Source organism: Drosophila rhopaloa, unplaced genomic scaffold (genome assembly GCF_018152115.1).
Source record: "Drosophila rhopaloa isolate 14029-0021.01 unplaced genomic scaffold, ASM1815211v1 contig_3, whole genome shotgun sequence".
NCBI classification, from domain to species: domain Eukaryota; kingdom Metazoa; phylum Arthropoda; class Insecta; order Diptera; family Drosophilidae; genus Drosophila; species Drosophila rhopaloa.
Genome location: NW_025335123.1, coordinates 18,882,374 through 18,904,415, shown reverse-complemented (window position 1 = coordinate 18,904,415; position 22,042 = coordinate 18,882,374). Strand labels below are relative to the sequence as shown.

The 22,042-nt window shown below is 40.5% G+C and overlaps 6 protein-coding genes across 9 annotated transcripts in view; 3 read left to right on the top strand and 3 right to left on the bottom strand.

Annotated features, from left to right (window-relative positions):
- The window catches only part of LOC123037964, a 28,376-nt gene that overhangs the window by 3,437 nt on the left and 2,897 nt on the right, over positions 1 to 22,042 (bottom strand). The window contains exon 1 of one of the 2 annotated variants that reach the window (XM_044460998.1): positions 205 to 345. The exons of the other annotated variant lie outside the window; for it this stretch is intronic. Within the exon in view, the coding sequence (XP_044316933.1) occupies positions 205 to 262 (58 nt within the window). The 5' untranslated portion in view covers positions 263 to 345. Of the gene's footprint in view, positions 1 to 204; positions 346 to 22,042 lie in introns of those variants that run through there. 2 annotated transcript variants of the gene reach the window in all.
- On the top strand, positions 3,151 to 6,660 carry LOC123037960 (splicing factor ESS-2 homolog). The gene is made up of 2 exons (XM_044460993.1): positions 3,151 to 3,617; positions 5,418 to 6,660. The coding sequence occupies exons 1-2, from the start codon at positions 3,254 to 3,256 to the stop codon at positions 6,560 to 6,562; spliced, it is 1,509 nt and encodes a 502-aa protein (XP_044316928.1). The 5' UTR covers positions 3,151 to 3,253; the 3' UTR covers positions 6,563 to 6,660.
- On the bottom strand, positions 6,866 to 8,089 carry LOC123037963 (sepiapterin reductase). The gene has a single exon (XM_044460997.1). It carries the CDS (start codon positions 7,977 to 7,979, stop codon positions 7,194 to 7,196), a length of 786 nt encoding a protein of 261 aa, XP_044316932.1. The 5' UTR covers positions 7,980 to 8,089; the 3' UTR covers positions 6,866 to 7,193.
- LOC123037962 (sepiapterin reductase) lies at positions 11,367 to 12,572 on the bottom strand. Its single transcript, XM_044460996.1, has one exon. The coding sequence runs from the start codon at positions 12,355 to 12,357 to the stop codon at positions 11,539 to 11,541; it is 819 nt and encodes a 272-aa protein (XP_044316931.1). The 5' UTR covers positions 12,358 to 12,572; the 3' UTR covers positions 11,367 to 11,538.
- On the top strand, positions 12,703 to 18,095 carry LOC123037961. Of its 2 annotated transcripts, none has more exons than XM_044460994.1 (4): positions 12,703 to 12,798; positions 15,534 to 15,722; positions 16,780 to 16,880; positions 17,448 to 18,095. In XM_044460994.1, the coding sequence occupies exons 1-4, from the start codon at positions 12,733 to 12,735 to the stop codon at positions 17,980 to 17,982; spliced, it is 891 nt and encodes a 296-aa protein (XP_044316929.1). In that variant the 5' UTR covers positions 12,703 to 12,732; the 3' UTR covers positions 17,983 to 18,095. The 2 variants fall into 2 exon arrangements, with proteins under 2 accessions (XP_044316929.1, XP_044316930.1); XM_044460995.1 differs by lacking the exon at positions 12,703 to 12,798 and adding an exon at positions 13,708 to 14,995.
- Positions 19,102 to 21,558, top strand: LOC123037959. Of its 2 annotated transcripts, XM_044460992.1 has the most exons (3): positions 19,102 to 19,469; positions 19,851 to 19,911; positions 21,229 to 21,558. In XM_044460992.1, exons 1-3 carry the CDS (start codon positions 19,130 to 19,132, stop codon positions 21,257 to 21,259), a joined length of 432 nt encoding a protein of 143 aa, XP_044316927.1. In that variant the 5' UTR covers positions 19,102 to 19,129; the 3' UTR covers positions 21,260 to 21,558. The 2 variants fall into 2 exon arrangements, with proteins under 2 accessions (XP_044316927.1, XP_044316926.1); XM_044460991.1 differs by lacking the exon at positions 21,229 to 21,558 and having other exon boundaries at positions 19,851 to 21,172.

Here is a 22,042-nt window from a genome sequence, read left to right as displayed (position 1 = left end):
TATCGAATTTTAAGGCTAAAATAACGTTTTTGAAAAATCACGTATTAATAAAAAAAAATCAACGTAGTTACATTTAGAAACAGAAGCCTTTGTCGTTTCTAGGTGAACTAGGTGCTGTTGATATCTAATCACGAATTTATTTGTTTAGTAATTTAGTAATAACGATTGAGATCAGGAGGGAATTAACAAGGGAAAACCATTTACCACAATTGATGTAGGTCAAATACAACACGGCGGCGATCACCAGCAGATAGAACTTCATGACTGATTTGGTTATTCGATACTGAACGAATGTGTTAAATTCAATTACTAATTTTACGGCGATCGAAGAAGCGACGAGCAGTAAAGCTAAGCCAAGACTGACGGCAGTATCCGAACTTCGAATGGGATTTTGAGTTGTCGAGCTTATAGCAAAGATATAAGGGCGATCGACACAAACTGATAAGATGGCCCGAAAAATGTATGGCCAGTGATTCACAGCGTAAAGAGTTGGCTACACTCATAGCAAAATTAACCCAAAATTTTAGAAATTCGCCATAACACTTTTTATACCCTTGCAGAGGGTATTATAATTTCAGTCAAAAGTTTGCAACGCAGTGAAGGAGACATTTCCGACCCTATAAAGTATATATATTCTTGATCAGGATGACCTCCTGAGTTGATATAGCCATGTCCGTCTGTCCGTCTGTCCGTCTGTCCGTCCGTCCGTTTCTACGCAAACTAGTCCCTCAGTTTTAAAGCTATCTGCTCGAAACTTTCCCAAAAGTTGTCTTTCTATTGCAGGTAGTATATAAGTCGGAACGAGCCGGATCGGGCGACTATATCATATAGCTGCCATATAACTGAACGATCGGAAAAGCCATAACTTTGGTGTTTTTAAAGATAAGAAGTTGGGACTTTCTATGGGTTTTATTTTTGGCCAATCAATCCGACATACCGAATTTCATAAGGATCGGCCGACTATATCTTATAGCTGCCATATAACTGATTGATCGGAAGTGCCATAACTTTGGTGTTTGTAAAGTTAAGAAGTTGGGATTTTCTATGGGTTTTATTTTTGGCCAATCAATCCGACATACCAAATTTCATAAGGATCGGCCGACTATATCTTATAGCTGCCATATAACTGAACGATTGGAAATGCCATAACTTTGGTGTTTTTAAAGTTAGGAAGTTGGGATTTTTTATGAGTATTAAGAATGCATCATATGAATAATATTGGAGAATATAATTTACAGAGTATTCTGCAAGGGTATATCAACTTCGGCTCCGCCCGAAGTTAGCTTTCCTTTCTTGTTTTTTCTAAATCCAAGAAAAGATTTCTATTTTCAAGGAATTTTTTCGCAAAAAAAAAAACAAGTCGCCATAAACTGAACTCGCCCTAAATCCAAGAAAGAATTTCTATAGTTTAGTAAAAATGGTACTTGTTTTTAGAATTTTTTTTCTTAAAATGAGGCATTCCGCCTTAAAATATAATTTACCTTAAAAAATAGAAAAATTTTCTCAAATTAACCTTAAAATAAAGATAACCCTAAAAAATAGAAACGCTTTCTTAAATGTAGTATACTTTCTTAAATATAGAAATATTTTCTAAAAAATAAAAATGAATTAAAAAATATAGAAACATTTTCTATAACAAAGAAAACATATTCTAAAATATCACGCCCTGACCATAAAATTGTTCTAACCCTGTGCGAGTAGCCTAAGGGTTAGAACGTCTGACCAGAAATCTAAGCACCGCAAGTTCAATTTCAACTGCCGTCGGGCCATAAATTTTTCTTTCTTTTTTACACACATGAGAAGTAATGTTTAGAACGACTAAAAGTTGTACCCTTTATTAAAAAGTAATTAAAATCTTTTTGTCATATGAAATATCATCTTAGAAAATGTATTTTAAATATTTCGACTTTCATAGTTGTGACTTAACGAATTTTAAAAAATATTTTAAACTAATATACTTCGCTAACGCCCTATCAAATAGTCGTTGGTTTTGCCATCCGTTCATCGGATGACGTGGGTTCGAATACCACCGACGGACGCATAAAATTATAAGCTTTTTCGGATAAAGATACTTATCGGAGATTACTTGTAAGAACTGTAATAAATTATAATTGTACAGAATTTCCCTCCCTCTCTCCCCTCATAGGATTCTAGTTAAAGTCGATCTTGAGAATTCATTAGTGCAATACTAATACAAACTTTGTGACTTTTCTGAATGAAAAGCGAAGTGCTTAAATCATATACATATGGCGTGCGCTTCTCACTGAACAAAAGATGAAAGCTTAGTACTGAGATCGACGAAAACCGTACGCCAGTCATGAGAGAGAGCGAGAGGCAAACAGCTGGCGTTCACTTTTCGTCGGGCCTTTTTTTCACGTCGGTCTCCTGATCGACGAAAAAAATACCAGAAAATTCCATAGCGTTGCCAGTCTGCGGAAATTAACTTTGGGTTAACCCTAGCGGAAAAGATTAAAAAATTTAATCTTTTGGCGTGCGCTTCTCACTGAACATTATAAGAAATGGAGGGAAAAACTCAAAAAACTCACAAAAGTCGATTGCAGGTGTTTACATGTGAGGACAAAATAACATTAATACTATCTGGGGTGCCTCTTGTCAGAGCAAAATGTTTTTAGGTCTAGAATGTACGAAAAAACACAATAAAAGTGCAGCTATGAACTTTAAATTAGCAAATAATTATCAGTAAATTAAAAAAAACAACTGTTAAATTTAAATTGTATTGTTTTTTTATTTCTTTGTACAGCGGCAGACTTGTCTTGCCAAGGTATTTGATAATATCTCTAAAGGCTCTTTCCCGCAAATACGATATTTGAATTTTAACTGCTTGTCAACAAACCCAGCTGATTGACAGTACGACCATAGCACGCTTAAATCTGATGAACTCTCAAACTTTTGGTCACACTGGAAAGATTAAAGTTTTTACGCTAGCGTAATCGTTTGTCGATCTGGATACTAGGCTTTAAGAACAAAGAGTCTGGCAGCACCAATCAGTTAATTTTTAATTTTGGTAATTTTGTATAGTTTTTAATGTTTTACTTGCATTAAATTTTCACTTATCACACGCATAATACTAGAAAAATCAATAACTTCGGAAAACTAATTTCCCGACAAGCAAAGGCGTTTTAATATTTTCGTTGCAAAACTCAACGGGCACACTGAAAAAAAGTGAAACAAAATTCACGCTATTATTATCAAAACAAAGTGCATTTCTGGATAAAACGGGGACAACAAGACTATGAACGCGACACCATCCACACCTGCCATTCCGGGAACACCTGGAACGCCAGGCAGCCTGGCCATGGAAGTGGCCCGCGTCCAGAATTCGGCGCTGGCCGAGTTCAAGAAGCCCACGGCGATGGTGCGCCCAAAGAACAAACCGAAGATCCTCACGGAGGAGAAGTACATCGAGGAGATGTCCAAGATCATCCAGCGCGACTTCTTCCCAGACCTGGAGCGGCTGCGGGCCCAGAACGACTTCCTGGACGCGGAGTCGCGGCGTGACTTCGTCCAAATGGCCGAGATTCGGGAGCGCTACAGTCTGGGCAGGATTCCCGGGACGGGAAGAAGCTCCAGCCGCAGGAGCAACCAGCGGAACAACGGTGGGTACTGCCCGGGATTGGGTGGAGCATCGGTGGAGCTATCCAAAAACACATTTTCCCACATTTTAGTAAAGGTGTTGGGTACTTTCTTCCTTAACAGCAGGCACTTAATTTTATAGTCACAGAATTCCATCATGAGCACACCATAACTTGCCACAAATGTTATAGTTTATAAATCGGTAATAGGTCAATTTATATGCCTAAAAGTGCAGGGTATGTTTCCCTTTTCTGCAAAGTAATTTTTTTCAAAATTTTAATTTAATTTCTAATTTAAACATAAGTAAAAAAAATCGCAGATAACAAGACCAGATTTGGATGCAGATTTTTAGGGAATAAAACCACAAGACTTTAAATGTAAGGCACTTCAAAATAGGACTTAAATTAGAAAAGTTATGGACTTGGAAGTGCAGGTTTTAGGTCACTTTTCTGCAAAGCCGTTTTTCGGAAATTTGGAAAGGGGTTACCATCATTAAAAATGACGAAAAACCGAAAAAAAATTACTTACCCAGATTTGAATGCAGTTTTTTAGTGTATTAAATCACAAGACTTTAGAGGTATACCACTTCAAAATCGGACTTAAATTAGAAAAGTTATGGACTTGGAAGTGCAGGTTTTAGGTCACTTTTCTGCAAAGCCAGTTTTCGGAAATTTGGAAAGGATTCATCATGAAAAATGACAAAAAACCGAAAAAAAAATAACAAACCAAGATTTGAATGCAGATTTTTAGAGAATTAAACTACAAGACTTTAGAGGTATGTCATTTAGAAATCGGACTTAAATTAGAAAAGTTATATGCTTGGAAGTGCAGGTTTTGGGTCACTTTTCTGAAAAGCCGTTTTTCGGAAATTTGGAAAGGGGTTACATCATTAAAAATGACAAGAAACCGAAAAAAAATTACAAACCAAGATTTGAATGCAGATTTTTAGAGAATTAAACCACAAGACTTTAAAGGTATGCCACTTCAAAATAGGACTTAAATTAGAAAAGTTATGGGTTCGGAAGTGCAGCCTTAGGTCACTTTTCTTAAAGCCATTTTTCGGAAATTTGGAAAGGCGTTACATCATTAAAAACGACAAAAAACCGAACAAAAATTACAAACCAAAATTTGAATGCAGATTTTCAGAGAATTAAACCACAAGACTTTAAAGGTATGCTACTTCAAAATAGGACTTAAATTAAAAAAGTTATGGACTTGGAAGTGCAGGTTTTAGGTCACTTTTCTGCAAAGCCGTTTTTCAAAAATTTGGAAAGGGGTTACATCATTAAAAATGACAAGAAACCGAAAAAAAATTACAAACCAAGATTTGAATGCAGTATTTTAGAGAATTAAACTACAAGACTTTAGAGGTATGTCATTTAAAAATCGGACTTAAATTAGAAAAGTTATATGCTTGGAAGTGCAGGTTTTGGGTCACTTTTCTGAAAAGCCGTTTCTCGGAAATTTGGAAAGGGGTTACATCATTAAAAATGACAAGAAACCGAAAAAAATTACAAACCAAGATTTGAATGCAGATTTTTAGAGAATTAAACCACAAGACTTTAAAGGTATGCCACTTCAAAATATGACTTAAATTAGAAAAGTTATGGGTTCGGAAGTGCAGCCTTAGGTCACTTTTCTGAAAAGCCGTTTTTCGGAAATTGTGAAAGAGGTTAGTTACATCATTAAAAATTACAAAAAACAGAAAAAAAATTACAAACCCAGATTTGAATGCAGATTTTTGGGGAATTAAATTACAAGACTTTAAAGGTATGCCACTTCTTAATAATAACCCATTAATACTTTAACTCTTCTCGTTTCAGCCATGTCCCCGGCCACATTTGAGACGCCAGTCAGCTTGGCCAACGGCAGCAACACTCCGTTGCTTAATTCCCGGGCCACAGACACCCCGTTGTCCAGTGCCGGCTCCGAAAAAAGTGCCGCCGAGGGTGGAGACAACACCTCGAAGCTCTCCCTCGACGCCTTCCTACAGAACTACACCAGCGAGGATAACCAGAGCTTTCAGGAGATCATCGAAACGGCGGAGGCGAAGCTACGCCAGAAATACGCCGTGCTCTACAACCACGAAAAACTATCCGCGGAGCAACTGCAGCGCGCTCTAATGCTGCCCAGCATTGAGAAGCAATTCGAGGAACCGGATCCGCTGAGGAAAATCGAAACCTGGAACTACACCAACATGAACTCTGTTATGTACGTGCCCGATGGCGTGGAGTACACGGAGGAAGAGCGCGTCCAGGCGGCGGAGCGCAAGCAGAGCATCCAGCACAATGCCACCAGGCTGCCGGAAGAAGCCAAACACCGGGACCCGGAGGGTAAAAGGCCGGACGAAGTGCCCGCGAATGGGGCGGGTGAATCCACGGCCACGCCGAGGATACGTGGATTCGATCTGCTGCGTTCACCATCACCGCGACCCGGAGAGGCCTTCTCGCCCATCATGACCTGGGGTGAGATCGACGGCACTCCGTTCCGCCTGGACGGTGGCGACACTCCTTTGCGGCCCACGCAGGGACCCTCGTTCCGGATCAACGAGAACTCCCGGCGCGAGAACATTGCCATCGCGCTGGCCGAGAAGGTCAGCGAGAAGATGCGCAATCAGAAGCAAATGGCCCTGGACACGGCACGTCGGAACATTGGATCCCCACTGATACGCACCAATATGGAACGCCTGGCCAGCATGTCGCCGGCAGCGCAGCTCCTGGCCACGGGGAAGCTAGGTCTCCGGGGAACGCCCAGATTGTCGCACACACCATCACCGCTGAGCGCCAGGAGGCGTAAGATTACGCCCGGAGTTGTGAGGAACACGGGCACGCCACTGGGACCACCGAAACAGCAGTCGGGCAAGATCAGCACTCCCGCCAAGAGCTCCACCATTGATACGGGCTCCACGCTGACGGACGATCTGCTCAAGATACCCACCAAGCGACGCTCGGCTGCCGATTTCTTTTAGCACATAAAGTCTGCCCAGTTCACGTTTAGTTTCATTGTAGTACCTCATAATCTTAAACCTTTATTATTTATGGCATTAAACGTAGCTATAAAACCAAATTAGAGTTTGTTTGCATAGCATCTTAGTGGGAAAAGCAGCTCAAGAAGTTGGTTTAAGTCGAGTATTAACAAGATGAATTGTTTTCATTAATGCTGATAAGAAAATCATGAATGTGAGATCATAAACGTAATTGCATGTTTGTTATCAGTTTGTGTAGAGCAGCAATAATCTATGCCCACGCATTCAATTTTGCCAACCTTTAAATACTCTTTTTTTAGTAGATTTATTATGTACCTTGAAGTTTTGTTTAAAATTACATTTTTTTTTAAATGTCAATTCAGTTTTTTGGTACCCAACGAGGTAAATGTAGTATTTAAAGCCAGTTTCTGAGCCATTCAAGTTATCAAGCTAATCCCATTAACTTATAAACGAAGTCAACTAAAGATAGCATATATGAAAAACCAAGTGAATCACAAATCATTACAGAAGGGGATTTCTTCAAGAGATTAATAGAAACATTCACTATTGCTTATATTTTTAATGTATAAATGCAAAAACCCCATCACCGTACATCGCACATGTGTTAAACCAACTAAAACTGCTCATCCCTGTAGTCCACGTGATCGCCGGACTTGAACTTGAGGGCCTCCAGGACCTTGATGAACCGCTCCGTGGTCTGGGCGGTGGTCAGCATGGTCTTGGCCTCCCTCTGCTCCCGGAACATGGCGGCCACGGCGGGATCGTGGGCCTCCCGCTGGACCTGCACGGTCATCTGGGTGTCTATCACACCGGGCGCATAGTTGAGCACCAGGGTGTCCTTCGAGGACTCCTCGGTGGCCAGCACCCGGAAGTACATCTCTCGGGCTGCCTTCACCGTGCAATAGTGAGCCATCGAGGATATGGGGGCAATGGCAGCCAGGGTGCTGAGATTGACCACCAACTTGGGGATTCCCTGGAAGACCCGCATGAACTCGCAGTTCAGGGCGATGGCGGAGAAGACATTGGTGTGGTAGTATTTCTGCAGGAAGCCCGTATCCCCGATTTCCTTGGCCCTCTTCGAGGTGTCGCCCACGGTGCCGGCATTATGGATGACTATGGCTCGCTCAAAGCTCTTCTGCCCACGAGAACTCTCCAGAATCTGGGTGAAGTCCTCCGCTTTGGCCGTTTCCAGTTCCAAGGAGTAGGTGTGAACGGGCAGATCCGGTATTGCTGCCAGGATCTCTCCCTTGGCCTCCTCCAAAAGGGGCTGATTGCGTCCCAGAAGCGCCACCACGGATCCCTCGGACTTTATCCGCTTCGCCAGCTGCTGGGCGAACTCCCGGCCAATCCCACGGGATGCTCCGGTCACCAGGAGGTATGTGCGCTGCTTTAGGTCCATAATTACAGCGAAAAACTGAGTGAATTACTTTCTATTTTTCTTCTTTTCCAGCAGCAACAGTTGGCTGCCTTTTTTTTGTAACTCGCTTTGGCTTTTACCTGAGTTGCCAGCTTTTACACAGCTGACTAAAGCTCAGTGTTTTGTGCCCTGGAGCGTAAGCAGGAACTACTTTTCAGGGGCCTTCGAAACTATAGTTTTTTTGGGGTTTAGTAAACCCTTACATTTTAAATTGTTTCAAATTTTTCTTATCATGTATAAACTGATACTTAAGAATAAAAGCCTCATTAAGTATTAGTTAAAAGAGTTATACAAAATTTTTGAATTCAAGCGTTTCGTTTTTTACTAAATCAAATATATAAATATTTTAAAATTTGTAAGCACTCTATATTCGAATTCTTATGTTTTGAAAAACCTTATATAACCACATTTCTATAAAAAGAAAAACAGCTTAAAATATTAATGCACTTAACATTTTTAGATCCTTTAGAGGTTTCTATTAAGATAAATCAAATTATTTGTTATAATTAATAATTGTGAATTACAATAATCCGAAATTGTGCTATATTTAAAATATATACTTTTAGGATTTTAGCTAAATTGGGAATGGGAATGTGTGGATACAATATTTTGTGGGGGATTTAAATAGTTCGTAACCCCTTCTATTTCCGCCCCTGTCTTTTCACTCTCAAATCTCACTATTGCTCTCGTTTCTCTCAGGCTTTAAGCTCTACTCAAAGAGGAAAGGTTATCGCCGGCTCTTGCTTAACGATTTAATTTAATTAATTGCCTATATGTTTTATTAATCGCATCGTTAAAGTCGGCATAATGTATCAAAAATTACGGGCTTTATCGTATTACCCAAGTAATGAGGTGGAATGCATGAAATCAACGCGACAAAGTCAATGTCAAGGTCGGCAATCCAAAAAAAATGAGATTGAGATATGTGTAATCTTCTTCAGAAAGCTTCGCAACTTATGTTAATGTTCAAGCATCGTTTAATCATCATTAAAATTTAATTTGTATTTCCCTGACTACATTACACTATAACAACTAAACAGCCCGCTTGGTAAAATTTTGTAAATAAATCATGTTGCCTAACCTAATATAATCTTCACAAGTTTATGACCCAACATTGAAAACATATTGATTAAAGAATCATTGCAACATTGTTCAGAAGTTCAAGTACAACCGATCGTCAACTTCAATATTTATTGCCCTGATTATGAAAGCTTCGCATCATTGTAGGCAACAAATAGCTTTGAAATCATATTTAAAACTTTAATTAGTTTTTCCATTCGTACATCCAAAAAGGAATACCCAAAAGTATGCCTTGAATATGGAATAAAAAATTATTTGCAAAGTAAACTGCAAAATTTGTTTGAAACTATTCATTTGATGCTCGTAGACTAACAGAGAACAAAAAAAATAAAAACCAGTAGAAGTATGGAAAATTTAATTTTCTAAAAAATTAAAGAATCAACATTTTGTTAAAAAATATTTCATATTGCCATACCAGGAAATAGCCAAAATAAACCCTAATTTAATTCAAGATTTACCAGTACATATATATTTACTTAAAATAATATATTTAAGTATATTATAATATATTTAAGTATATTATAATATATTTAAGTATATTATAATATATTTAAGTATATTATAATATATTTAAGTACATTATAATATATTTAAGTATATTATAATATATTTAAGTATATTATAATATATTTATGTATATTATTTTAAGTAAATATGTATGTAATAGTGAAATCCCGGATCCAGAGGGAGGCCATTTGGAATACTTTCCCGATTCCGATTCCGACCCGGCAACACCGCAATTCCTTATATACGAACACGTGTCTTCCGTAGAATTCGATCAGTGGATTCCCTTATCGCTAAGGCAGCGGGGTCTCTCAAATTGTTTTGAAATTATTAACGTGAACCGTACTATATATGTGCATATGTATGTTATGCGTATTATATATGAGAATGAATATATATATTCATATTCCCAATGCTGATTCATACCCACGACAAAAGTTCAGGAAGGAATACTCGGGTTATTGATCTTGAAATTAGATCTACATACTACGCATACAGAGTGCAAAACACTATTTATGTGATGTGGGAATAATATTAAAAAACTTGAAAATATGTACATTTTGTTTGCTGGATATTTAAAAACATGAAAGCAAGTTATTGTGGCGGAATATCCCATAAACTTTTAGCACATTTAAATGAAAATGTTAGAAATAATTCGATAAAAATTTACAAAAATTACTTTAACAGGGTATTGGAAACTTTGAAGCATTCTCAATTTCAAATATAATTTACAGAAAAAATATATATAAAGATTGTTTTATATTAAAAAGCCATTTCAATTGAAAATAAAAGGGGTCGATTTTATACAGATTTTATAAAAAACTAACTTTTTAAGACTTAAGAAACAAAGTGTTTCTGAACAAGAAAGGAAAGCTAACTTCGGGCGGAGCCGAAGTTGAAATACCCTTGCAGAATATTCTGCAAATTATATTCCCCAAAATTATTCATATGATGCATTCTTAATACTCATAAAAAATACCAACTTCCTAACTTTAAAAACACCAAAGTTATGGCATTTTCAATCGTTCAGTTATGTATATGGCAGCTATAGAATATAGTCGGCCGATCCTTATGAAATTTGGTAGGTCGGATTAATTGGCCAAATATAAAACCCATAGAAAATCCCAACTTCCCAACTTTACAAACACCAAAGTTATGGCATTTCCGATCAATCAGTTATATAGCAGCTATAGGATATAGCCGGCCGATCCTTATGAAATTTGGTATGTCGGATTGATTGGCCAAATATAATACCCATAGAGAGTCCCAACTTCCTAACTTAACAAACAGCAGAGTTATGGCATTTCCGATCAATCAGTTATATGGCAGCTATAGGATATAGTCGGCCGATCCCGGCCGTTCCGACTTATATACTGCGTGCAAAGGAAAGAAGGGTGTGTGCAAAGTTTCAATTCGATATCTTTAAAACTGAGAGACTAGTTCGCGTAGAAACAGACAGACGGACAGACAGACGGACAGACGGACAGACGGACAGACGGACAGACGGACATGGCTATATCAACTCAGGAGGTGATCCTGATCAAGAATATATATACTTTATAGGGTCGGAGATGTCTCCTTCACTGCGTTGCACACTTTTGACCAAAATTATAATACCCTCTGCAAGGGTATAAAAATTGTTGTTTTAAAGCCTCCTTTTGTCCTAAATTAAGACGTTAAATAAATCAGAAAAAAATTTCTAAGATCCCTATTATAAAATAGAAAAAAATCCAGAATGAATAGAACCTCCCCAACCATAGCACCAAAATGAAAATATAGTTTGTGTTTCGTTTTCCTGTTCGTGTGCTTGCTTTTCGTGCACCTCCAGGTTTAAATTCAGGGTCGTCAGCCAGAGTTTATTAGTTTCCAAGGCAATCAAATCAAAAACAGCGTCCAAATCGTGAGCCAAGTCCAGAACCGAGTCCATCAGGGACGCAGCCCACCGCCACGATGCTACTCATAAAACGAAGGTGTCGTAGTAGTCGACGTCATGGCCGGAAACGAAGGAGATCTCCTCGAGGATGTTGATCAGCTTGCGGGTGGCCTGGCCTGGCTGGATCCTGGGCAGCTGGAGCCACTTCTTCGAGGCGACCAGGTCGGCGGGAGTGATCTGGTTGCCGTTCTCGTCGCACTGTCCCTGGTGGGTTGCCATCAGGCCGGGTGAGAAGCTGAGCACGTGAACTCCGAAGCGATGCTCCTCGGCGGCCATGGCCCGGAAGTACATGTCCCTGGCCCGCTTGCAGGAGCAGAGCAGTCCCGCATGGACCAGTGGACGCACCATCAGCGAGGAGGTCACATTCACCGCCAGTTTCTCCACCTTCTCCAAATACTTCGACTGCAGCCACCTCTGGCTGAGGGCCACCGGTGCGTACAGTTGCTGCTGCACATAGCTCTTCCAATCCTCGGTGCTCTGGGGTTCCAAGAGCACATGGGTGGCCGCCAGGCCCTCGTTGTGCAGGATTATGGATCGCTCGAATCGGTTGTCCCCATCCACTTTGAAATGCTGCTTCAGGGCCTGCTCCATTAGCTGCACCCCATTGGAGTGGTTCTCGTTCAACTTGCCGGTCTTCACTTTGATGGTCTCCGTCTTCAGCTCGCGCTGGAGGAGATCCCCCAGTTCCCGCAGCTGCTCCTGATCCTCGTCCAGGATCAGGGCCAGGGATCCGGTGGCCAGGCGCCGGCAAAACTCCAGGGCCAGGGATTGACCCAAAGGATTCGAGCTGCCGCTCAGCACCAAAAAGGTGCGCTTATTTAAGTCCATTCTCTTGGCGGCCATTATTTTTAAAGGATCTAGGGGATCTCTGGATTATGCGCGACTGAAGAACTTCACACTTGCGATCACTTGGAGCTGTACGACTGTACTGTTGCCGAAATTTCAACGGGCTTCGCCAGCTGGACTCTGTTTCGCCTGATAAGCTGTCTTCCGATTGGCCAAGTATATATTTACTCGGCTGAGCAACCTGGGTTCCGATTCCGTATATAGATGCGCTCTGAGTTGTTGGGGATGTCAGCGTGGGGCTTTTATACAACCCAACCAGCTGATAAGCCCGGGATCAGACGTCTGGGCCTGTTGCCGAGCCATTAACTATTGTAATGGGTTTTCGCCAAATCAAACCAGACCCACGTCGGCTAACCTCTGGAGCGGAATGGAATGGAATCGAGTGGAGTGGAGTCCCAGTATTACGCATCGGGGGCGAATCTGTTAAATATCATCGAGGTATTATTTTACAAACATTATTTAAATGCTCCATTTCATAGAATTTAATTTACACATTTATATAGGACATAGAACAAAAACAGGTTTGAAACATTTCAAAAGTGAAACGATTTAAATAAATGTATTTTAACTTATTATTTTAAAAACATTTTGTTTAACTCATTAAAATGTTGTTATCCTGTCTGCACCAAAAACATTGAACTTTAGAGCTTAGTATGTAGAAATAGTTTACTATTATAGTTAGCTTAATATTTTAATGAAATTTCCTATGAAAACATAAGAATGAGAATATATATATATATTTGGAAATTTTCCCAAGCCCCTCCTGAGTTTGCCACTGTTTCCCATGAGCCGAAAAGCTGATCGATCGTCATCTTAAGATTCGGAAAGTTCTTCTGATATGACGGTTGGTCAAGGTTGCAAAGATTTTTGTAAACAAATGAGTTGGCAACTAAAAACAGACAGATTAGGGCAACATTATAAGACAATATAGACAATATTCAATTTGAATGATATCATTATCCTTGTGAATATTTCACTCGATAAAATATTTCGGAAGACATTTTTTAAGAATCATTGATTTGAATATATCAGATTTAGTTGGTCTTCACAACTACTTTCGTTATGTTTTCTATTTAATTAATATAGATTAATAATAGATTTTGTATTTTAAATGCTAAAATATTAAGCATAACTGTATAAATATATACTTTAATAAATTCTATAAAACGTGTAATGCATATAATAAACAGGTAAGGTTATCGGACTCATTCAGTGAACTTCCATAGGCAAATTAATTAGCTATTTCATAATATAACTTTCGTAATCAGTAATATTGTTTTAAATGTTTATAATATTCCGATGAGTGGCCTATGGATTAGTGTTACACGTGTGATTTCGGTGAAAAGTCGTAATTAAACATCAGTTAAATCGCATGCCTAAAGATACTGCCAAAAACGTGTTTATTTTGATGTGGCGTGGGTTTTTTTTGTGAGGAATGTGCTTCTGATTATTCCGATATGCACAAATACCGGCTGTTTTCGATCAGAAAGGAAGTGCTTTACAATCTGCCATCGAAATTCTGCGTTTTTTCCCATTTTATTTTTTGTTATGACTAAAAATTCGCGCCAATAACAAGCGCAAATTAGGTTAATGGCCTAATTTTTTATTCTGGGAAGTCTGCTCCCGATTCCCGGGTCGCTTCGAGATGACGCTGACCCATTTAGAAATCGGGAGCGGCACGCACTTATAATCGCAGTTTTATTATCACAGTTCCAATTACCTACATTTCTGGAACAAGAATTAACACTGACTTGAAGTAGTGTGTATAAAATTTACAATTTATGTTTGCATATATGAATTCTTAATGATCAAATTGAACCCGTAAACAAAATCCTAAGTATTAGCATAAGTACAAATTACCTAAAAATAAAGCGTAATTTCTTTAAAAATTAATCTTTAATTTTCATTTTTCAGAAATATGGTATAAGCCATAAAGAAACAATAGAATATTCTGGGCAATATATACAAATATTCCGCATCATTAATTTAACATTTAGGGGTCGAGATCTTGATAACTGCAGTCTTGAATGACTGGAATATTTTGGGTTCAAGAAGTTCGTATTATTCTACCTTTGTACCTTTGTACTTCATTGTTAACTCTCGCCATCGTATCGGCAAAAGTTCGTGGAATTCAGCAGCGGGAATAGCATCACATCGGTCTGTTTATGTCGATTTAGGGGTATTATCAATACCGAGCGGGGTTTTCATGCCGAAGCACGTAGCAGCGCAGCTTTAGTGGGCGGGATGGTGACTTCAGGGAAAGTTTTCTTTGACCAGGCTACACCTGAACCCGACCCTGTCCTCCAGTCAAGGTCGTTCGACGAGAAAGTGACCCCAAGATCCCAAGAAGATTTCATTTAGCGCGAATAAAGAGCAATGATTTCATTCACCTCCAACTGAAATCGAGAGCAACAGCTGCAAAAAACTAATGCATGGTTTTCTGAGCACAGCTTTTGGAGATCTTCTCGGTTTTATCACGGTTATATAAGCCGTGTGGACCGCTCCCACAGTCAGTCCAAACTTTTAACGAGCCAAGAACAGAGTAGTGAGCCACAGATCCGATAAGAACATCAACACAATGCTAGCCTGCAAGCTTCTTCTCTCTTTGGTGATGGGAATGCACTGCATTCAACTGGTAAGACAGAGAAAATTTGGATATGTATTCAGTAAAAGTGCAATTGCTTTGGTGGAAAAAACATTTCGTGTGATAAATAATTCCCCGATTAAAAAAGGACCAAGAACGCTGTATAATAGGTTTATCAACACTGTTTAATAGTGACTAGAAACAATACTGGAAGCTTACTAATGAGTTAATCAACACTGTGTAATAAAGTGGCTAGAAAGGATAATGGAAAGCTTCTAAGAATACCTTTAAATTAAATATAAAACCAATTTCGAAAATATCAATATGTATCCTATAAGCAAATTGGCAAATGAATTGCCATTAAAATTTGTAAAGTTAATATACACGTATTTCTAAACTCTAATGCCAAAAATCCTGGTCGAACTTTTTAAACTACAAATTATTGGAATTCCTGTGTAGGGATGAAGAGATTGACTTACTATAGTTAGATTTAAGTTAGAAAATATAAAAAAAGACAACTTTTAGTTAGAAAAGGTCAACGAAACTTATGGAAACTCCAATTTGTAACATTTTCCCCTTGATCTTACAGCTAATGGCGGCCTGCGTGTGCTCCGAGAAGGGAACGGACTACTGCCAGAGCTGCCAGGGATCCACGGTGATCCGGCCGAAGCCCCGATACTACGAGCCCAGTGACGTGAACCTCTCGCCGATCGGGGACAACTGCTGGTGCAGCAAGCAGCTGATCGAGCCGGCCCAAGTGCCCAAGACCTGCGGAAAAGTACGTGAGCTGTTCCAGTACATGAGCGCCTTCAACAACCTCTTGGGCCGTCGGATGCTCGAGGGCGCCATCGAGGCCAAGACGCTGGCGGCACAGCGTCTGGCCGAGCGGCTGCAGCGTCTGGAGCGGATCGACTGCTTCAAGAGGGGCCCCTCGGGCCATCGCTATCAGCTCTAACCACCCATGACTAATCCGCAAGAAACGACCATACCCACATCCACATAACCAGTAACGCCCACCCAGTTTACACTCATTCTTACCATAACTAAAGCCTTAGTTTTTTGCTTGATTTACACAGATCCAAACATTACTTAAATATTTATTTTTTAAAATCATATTTAGAATGCCCAATGTTATTTTTCCTTTGATATCTTGAATGATTGATTAAGGGATTTTTCTTATCAATCTTATTTTTAATATTGCATAGAAAAACACTATGCTTATTGTATTTGTAGATTACTTAAAAGACCTCGTTAAGCATTGAAGCTCAATTTCGATCTTAAATTATTTTGCAAGTTCTTAAAGTTTTAATAGATTTAAGATCGAAACTGCCTGGTTCAAAATATATACAATTTGTATTATTTAATATGCTTCTATTATTAAGTTAAAGCAAACCTAAAGCAAGTTTATGCTTGACTCAAACAATTCTGTAACTTTTTTTACCATGTTATCTAAGCTAATCGAAGGTAGGTAGGGTAACCCCTACCTGAACGTAACATAATCTATCATAAGTGAACGTATCATAAGAAGTAGCATTAGTTTCGACAGTTGTAATCAGCACCCAGTGGCAGTGGCACTCATCCATCGTCATCCCCCTCAGCTGCAGTAACAATTTCCGCATCTGGCGGCACTATCACCGCCCCAACTTTGCGTCACCATCAGCCCACAGCATCGTCATCCACATTTGTATACCTCATATGCCTCATATATCGCCGCGTACGTGCTCCAAAAAACCAGAGCTATGCGGAGCGATAGAACCCATTTAGATACCTCCCAACGATATGCGAATCCGAAACCGAAACTGAAACTGAACTCTCGATTTGATCACTCCACACAGACCACGCCGTGCAAGCCCACCTGCTCGTGCCAGCAGGGCTCATCCTCATCCTCTGACAGCAGCTACGCCTCCTCCGACAGCTCCGGATCCGTCTACGGAAAGTAAGTTGACAAAATCCCCTAAATAACATACTATAGCCACTTAAGCTTATACTGAAGTATATAGTGTTAAACTACACAAATTGGTACCAAATAGCGTGTTCAGTTTTAAAGTGGTTTAGTTATCATAAAACATTAACTAATGGGTTCAGATTAAAAAAAACCTATTTAGGTAAATTAAAAATATATATCAAATTTTGATTTAATAAAATTTTGTTTTAAATTTACCAAAAATTACCAAATGTACTAGAACAAAAAACATTTCAATAGAGCAGAAGATAAATAGGTCGAATTATAACATAACCGACAAAATTTACAAAACAAGATGATTAAAAAACTGAACTATTCAACATTTATAAGTTTTTACAGAATTTAGCAAATGTGTATTTCAATTACACTTAAGTTTCATAGGCTAATATATTATTTATATATATATTATTTATTAACTTCATCGAAAGCTTTCAAAAGCCCATATATTTTAGTAAATCCATCAAAATCATAAAAATCAAACAGTTCTATCGATTCAGAACCTTTTAACATAAACATTAATCGCATCCTAATCCATTCCAGAATCGACTATGCGGCGGAGAAGACGGCGGACAACAGTCCGGCCGCGGATCCCATCAGCGTGAGTCTGGCCGCCCAGGCCGGAAAGGCCATCAATGTGCCCGAGGCGAAGTTGGCCTACGGATTTGCCCAGAAACCGGTGGATGGTGAGAAGAAGGTGGTCTTCTCCAACGTGCCCGAGGAGAATCTCTTCAAGCTGAAGAGCGAGGTGATCACGCTGAAGAAGCGCAACTTTGTGGCCAAGCAGGAGGAGGAGGAGGAGTACGCCGAGGAGGAGCAGGAACAGGAGCAGTCCTCCGACGATGAGGAGGCGCCGCAGCTCACCTACAAGCAGCTGGGCTACATCACCGAGCAGTACAAGAACCCCAAGTTTAGGAGGATCAGCAGCTCCAGCTCCAGCTCCAGTTACTCCAAGGACTACAGCGATGGCTACGGCAAGGTGGCCGGCAAGGTGTCCGTGGACTGTGGCTTCAAGCCAGGCAGGATCACCTCGTACCGGAAGGCCAAACGCGAGGAGTCCGAGGACGGCTACTACTAAACAGATCCCATCTAACACCGATCCTTCCGTTTGTACATATTATATACGCTAAGGAGTGATTGGATGTCTGTCTAAGTTAGGTTTAGAAATACATATTTATACAAAGTGCAAAATCAAGTTTATTTTTTAATCAAGGTGCAAATAGCCGTGGGAAAACGTAAACTACTTTTAAATAAGTTCTTTGAAGAACTAAGTAAGTAATTTGACTGGATTTAGGTATTACAAAATTTCTTTTGCTTTTTTGAACAAGTATCTAAAAATATAAGAGTGTTAAGTGTTTGACATAATTTAATGCCTCTGGAACATTTTCGTTCAACCTGAACGGTTTGCTATAAGAAGAAATGGTAATTTACAAATATTATTTGTTTATTTATTTGTTAATTACCGCATTTGTGTAATCAAAGCACTTTGACACGTTTTAATTGTCGCAAAAATTGCTTAAGTGCTGTCACGAAAATTAGATGTTAAAAGGTAATTTACCCAAACAAAGGAATAGAAATGAATACATAAATACAATTTAAATGTACTAAAAATGTATTACAGCTTTACTAAAATTTCATTTTGAATTATTCCCACGACTTATTATTTGATTTATTTATATAATTTTTAGTTACATGAACACAGTTGAACTTGTATTACATGAACCATACACTTTCAATCAGCAACTATTTTGCATGTCCAAAATACAAGAATACTATTTCTAATTGGTTTTCTTATAGAACGGCGTTCCAAAAAAATTTATTTGTAATCCTAACTTTATATAAAAATAGGAATATAAGAATTTCAAACTTAGTAATAACAAACTTACTAGAGAATGTTCAGTTCGTTCAATGTGGTCGGCGAAGTTCCACTGTGAAGAATTGTGGATTTGAAATTTGGATGTTGACTTTTCGAGACAGTCGACACTGAAGAAAGCGGCGAACGCCGGGAACATGACTTTTGGCGGAAAACATGACCCGCGAACTATTTGAAAAGGTCAGCGAAAACAAAAACAAACAGAGTGGTTAGCCGGCGTCTCTGGGGAAGAAGACCTTGCCCAAAGTCAAGTGCATTGGGGTCCGAGCTGGGCGAGATGATATAAAGAATGCTGTGGGGCATTCTGTGGCTAGTAGCCAGCAAGGCAGATAACCGAGAAGATCTAACCGAGATGCGGCACCCAACAGCTATGATAGCCCCCATTGTGGGCCTGGTACTCGTGACCCTCGCGACCCTCGTCCACTCCGCTCCCGTGGAGGTCGTCTACACGGGCGAGAGCTGCGCCTGTCCCACCCAGCTGGGCTACCAACTCAACGTGCCCAATCCCCCCAAGCCCAAGAAGTATGCGGGCGGCGAGTACGGCTATCGGGTGGAGAAGCCCGTCCAGACCAAGGCCAAGATCAGCTACAGCTTCGACTTCACCGTGGAGCAGCCCAGGACATCGGCTCCGCCCAAGACCAATCCCTCCAAGCTGTACGCCAAGGTGGATCGGATCACAGTCAACAAGGCGGGTAAGTGTCAGAGTCTAAGTTTAAATCGCAAAAACTCTCTTAGGCGGACAGCTCTCTCTTAAGCGGACAGCATCCTGGAACCTTAAAGTCTTCTAGATCAACCAGCTTTCCAAGCTCTGGATGATATATTTCCATTTTAAATTATTTGTTAAATACTGAATTAAATTGTTAGATCCAAATTCTCAATTTGCCTAAAATCTGTTGAGCGGACAGATCGCTCTAGAGTGGATTTTTAGATCAGACCTTAGTCTTTAAATATCCTGAGGTCAAAAATATGTCTACGCTATTAAACATTTTTGTTTTTTAACATTTGAATGATAATAAGCTATTTGTCTTACATTACTTCTATAAAAATCCACAAATTTATTTAATCTTTTCCAGATTGCCAGGCCAAGAACAAGTCCACCTGCAGCTGCTCGAGTTGCTCCAGCCAAAAGCACAGGTACGTAGCTCCACCGGTCAGGTCGCCGAACGCCATCCGTCGTCGCCGGGATCTCCGGCCACCAGGTTCGCTGATCCGCCGGCGGATGATGCGCCAACAACAGCTCCAGGAACGTCCACCGCGCTTTGTGAAGTTCTACCACAAGGATCTGACTCCTGCCCAACAGAAGCAGCAGCTCAAGCTCTTTGGCCTGATCCCAGTGGAATCCCCGCAGCCAGTGGCCGCCGCACCCAAGTCCAAGAGGAAGACCAAGAAAACCCAGCCGAGCTGGATGGGATTGGGTCGCCGTTTGAGAAAGCGAGATATCAAGGGGGAGTACGATCTCCTCGAGCAGGAGCGCTCCCAAATAGATCTCACCGCCCCGGAGATAATCCAGTTCATGCCGGAGACCCTGAATCCGGACTTTAAGCCGGGCCAGTGCCACATGGGCTGTGGAGCGATGACAGCGGCGGCACCGCCACCAGAAGAGTCGCTGCCAAAGGTGGAGCAAGTGCCTCAAATGAGGCAAATGGAGCAAGTGCCTCAATTGGGGCAAATGGAGCAAGTGCCTCAAATGGGACAAATGGAGCAACAGGAACCAGTTGAGCAGCAAAATACGATCCCATCCAAGAGGGCCGCCTTTGGCTACTATCCCCTGCAGATTCCCTCCCCGCTGAATCATCAAGAGGAGTACAAGTTCGTGGACGACTCACAGCTGAGGAGCCTCCTGTCCACCACCTCCGTGCCGGATCCGCAGGAGTACAGCTCCACGCCGCTGCAGTTTGCAGGGGATTTGGAGTCGGTCACGAGGCGATCCTATGGCGCACCACTTCTGGGTCTCGGCGGCGGCTATCCCGTGGAGCACGTCTCCGACTCCCAACTGGACAGCATCATCTCCGGGATAGTGTACAATCACCCGGCCTACGATCACCACTACTCCACCGAGGGCAGCCTGGTGGATCCGGAGCCCGTGCAAAAGCAGCAGACCACGGATTTCCTCAAGAAACTAATCGATGGCCGCCTGGGCGGCTGGGGATTCGACCAGGGCGCGGAGCCGGAACACAGTCTGCGGGAGGATTACGCCAGACAGCCGGCCCACACCTATGGCTACAAAAGCCACACCCAGAATGGCTACAGTGTGGACACCTATAGTGCGCCGCCAATCACGGATTACCTGAGGGCCTGGTTCTAGACCCCCCAAAAACGAAACCTATCTTTAGTACTTAGAAAACTAAAAAACCATAAACCAAAAAAAAACAGAATATAATAAATTGAAAAAACATTGTGGTTGTTTCTTTCCCCATTCACCCACCGTCTTCGTCTTTCTTCTCTTTGCAGTTGCGGCGAAGACGCGGGCTACAACTACTGAAGAGAGGTCTTACGAATAACGAATCATAATCAAAATCCAAAACCATAGCCAAAACCCAGCCCGAAAACCAACCCAACCCAACCCATCGATCTGCTGAGCTCGGCTTAAAATCCAGCCGAAAGTAGGCCAGTGGAGCACTCTGCTTTCGGGTCTCCATTCGCTTGTATATATAGCTATGTGAATATGTACTATAGTTTCCATCGGCGATTCCAACCTCCGATTTCTGTTTACGTTTTCCGCTTTTGTCGGCACTCCAAGAAGTTGCCCCATTTAACAGGTTAATAAAGAGTTTACTTGAACAAAAATGCTCGATTCGATGACTTTGGGTTCCAATGGTGCACATTCAACGCAGGGAGTGATTTATTTGGGACTATATGATACCCCTAAAAGTATACCCCGACATTTCTGTTACTATCTCAGCTTTTTAATCTTATTTCAATTTCTACTGGGCACTATTCTGGATGTGAAAAGAATATGTTAAGTTTTTAAAATTGTTTATTAATGTACCAGTTATAAAGCTTGTAAAAACGATGTTCATATTAGATATTCATTTATTTGAAAAATCATTAAAAACACGTTTTTAATCTTCAAATGTCTATTAAGTGTCTCAACAAAACAGTTTAAGAAAAACAACACGGATTGTTTAAAACAAAAATTCAAAATATCAGTATAACTTGAAAGAAATGAAAACATAAATAAAGGATATTCAGTAAATGGACTGTAATAAATCTTAAATTCACACTGTGAACACGTGATTTTGAAATAAAAAAAGAGTATTTCCAA

Bases quoted from the DNA above. Each gene is read 5' to 3' on its own strand.
- LOC123037960 (XM_044460993.1), top strand. From the start codon at position 3,254: ATGAACGCGACACCATCCACACCTGCCATTCCGGGAACACCTGGAACG. The intron at 3,618-5,417 runs GTGGGTACTGCC...TTCTCGTTTCAG, and splicing joins GAGCAACCAGCGGAACAACG to CCATGTCCCCGGCCACATTT.
- LOC123037963 (XM_044460997.1), bottom strand. From the start codon at position 7,979: ATGGACCTAAAGCAGCGCACATACCTCCTGGTGACCGGAGCATCCCGT.
- LOC123037962 (XM_044460996.1), bottom strand. From the start codon at position 12,357: ATGGCCGCCAAGAGAATGGACTTAAATAAGCGCACCTTTTTGGTGCTG.
- LOC123037961 (XM_044460994.1), top strand. From the start codon at position 12,733: ATGGAATCGAGTGGAGTGGAGTCCCAGTATTACGCATCGGGGGCGAAT. The intron at 15,723-16,779 runs GTACGTGAGCTG...CACTCCACACAG, and splicing joins TGCCCAAGACCTGCGGAAAA to ACCACGCCGTGCAAGCCCAC. The intron at 16,881-17,447 runs GTAAGTTGACAA...AATCCATTCCAG, and splicing joins TCCGGATCCGTCTACGGAAA to AATCGACTATGCGGCGGAGA.
- LOC123037959 (XM_044460991.1), top strand. From the start codon at position 19,130: ATGCGGCACCCAACAGCTATGATAGCCCCCATTGTGGGCCTGGTACTC. The intron at 19,470-19,850 runs GTAAGTGTCAGA...AATCTTTTCCAG, and splicing joins GATCACAGTCAACAAGGCGG to ATTGCCAGGCCAAGAACAAG.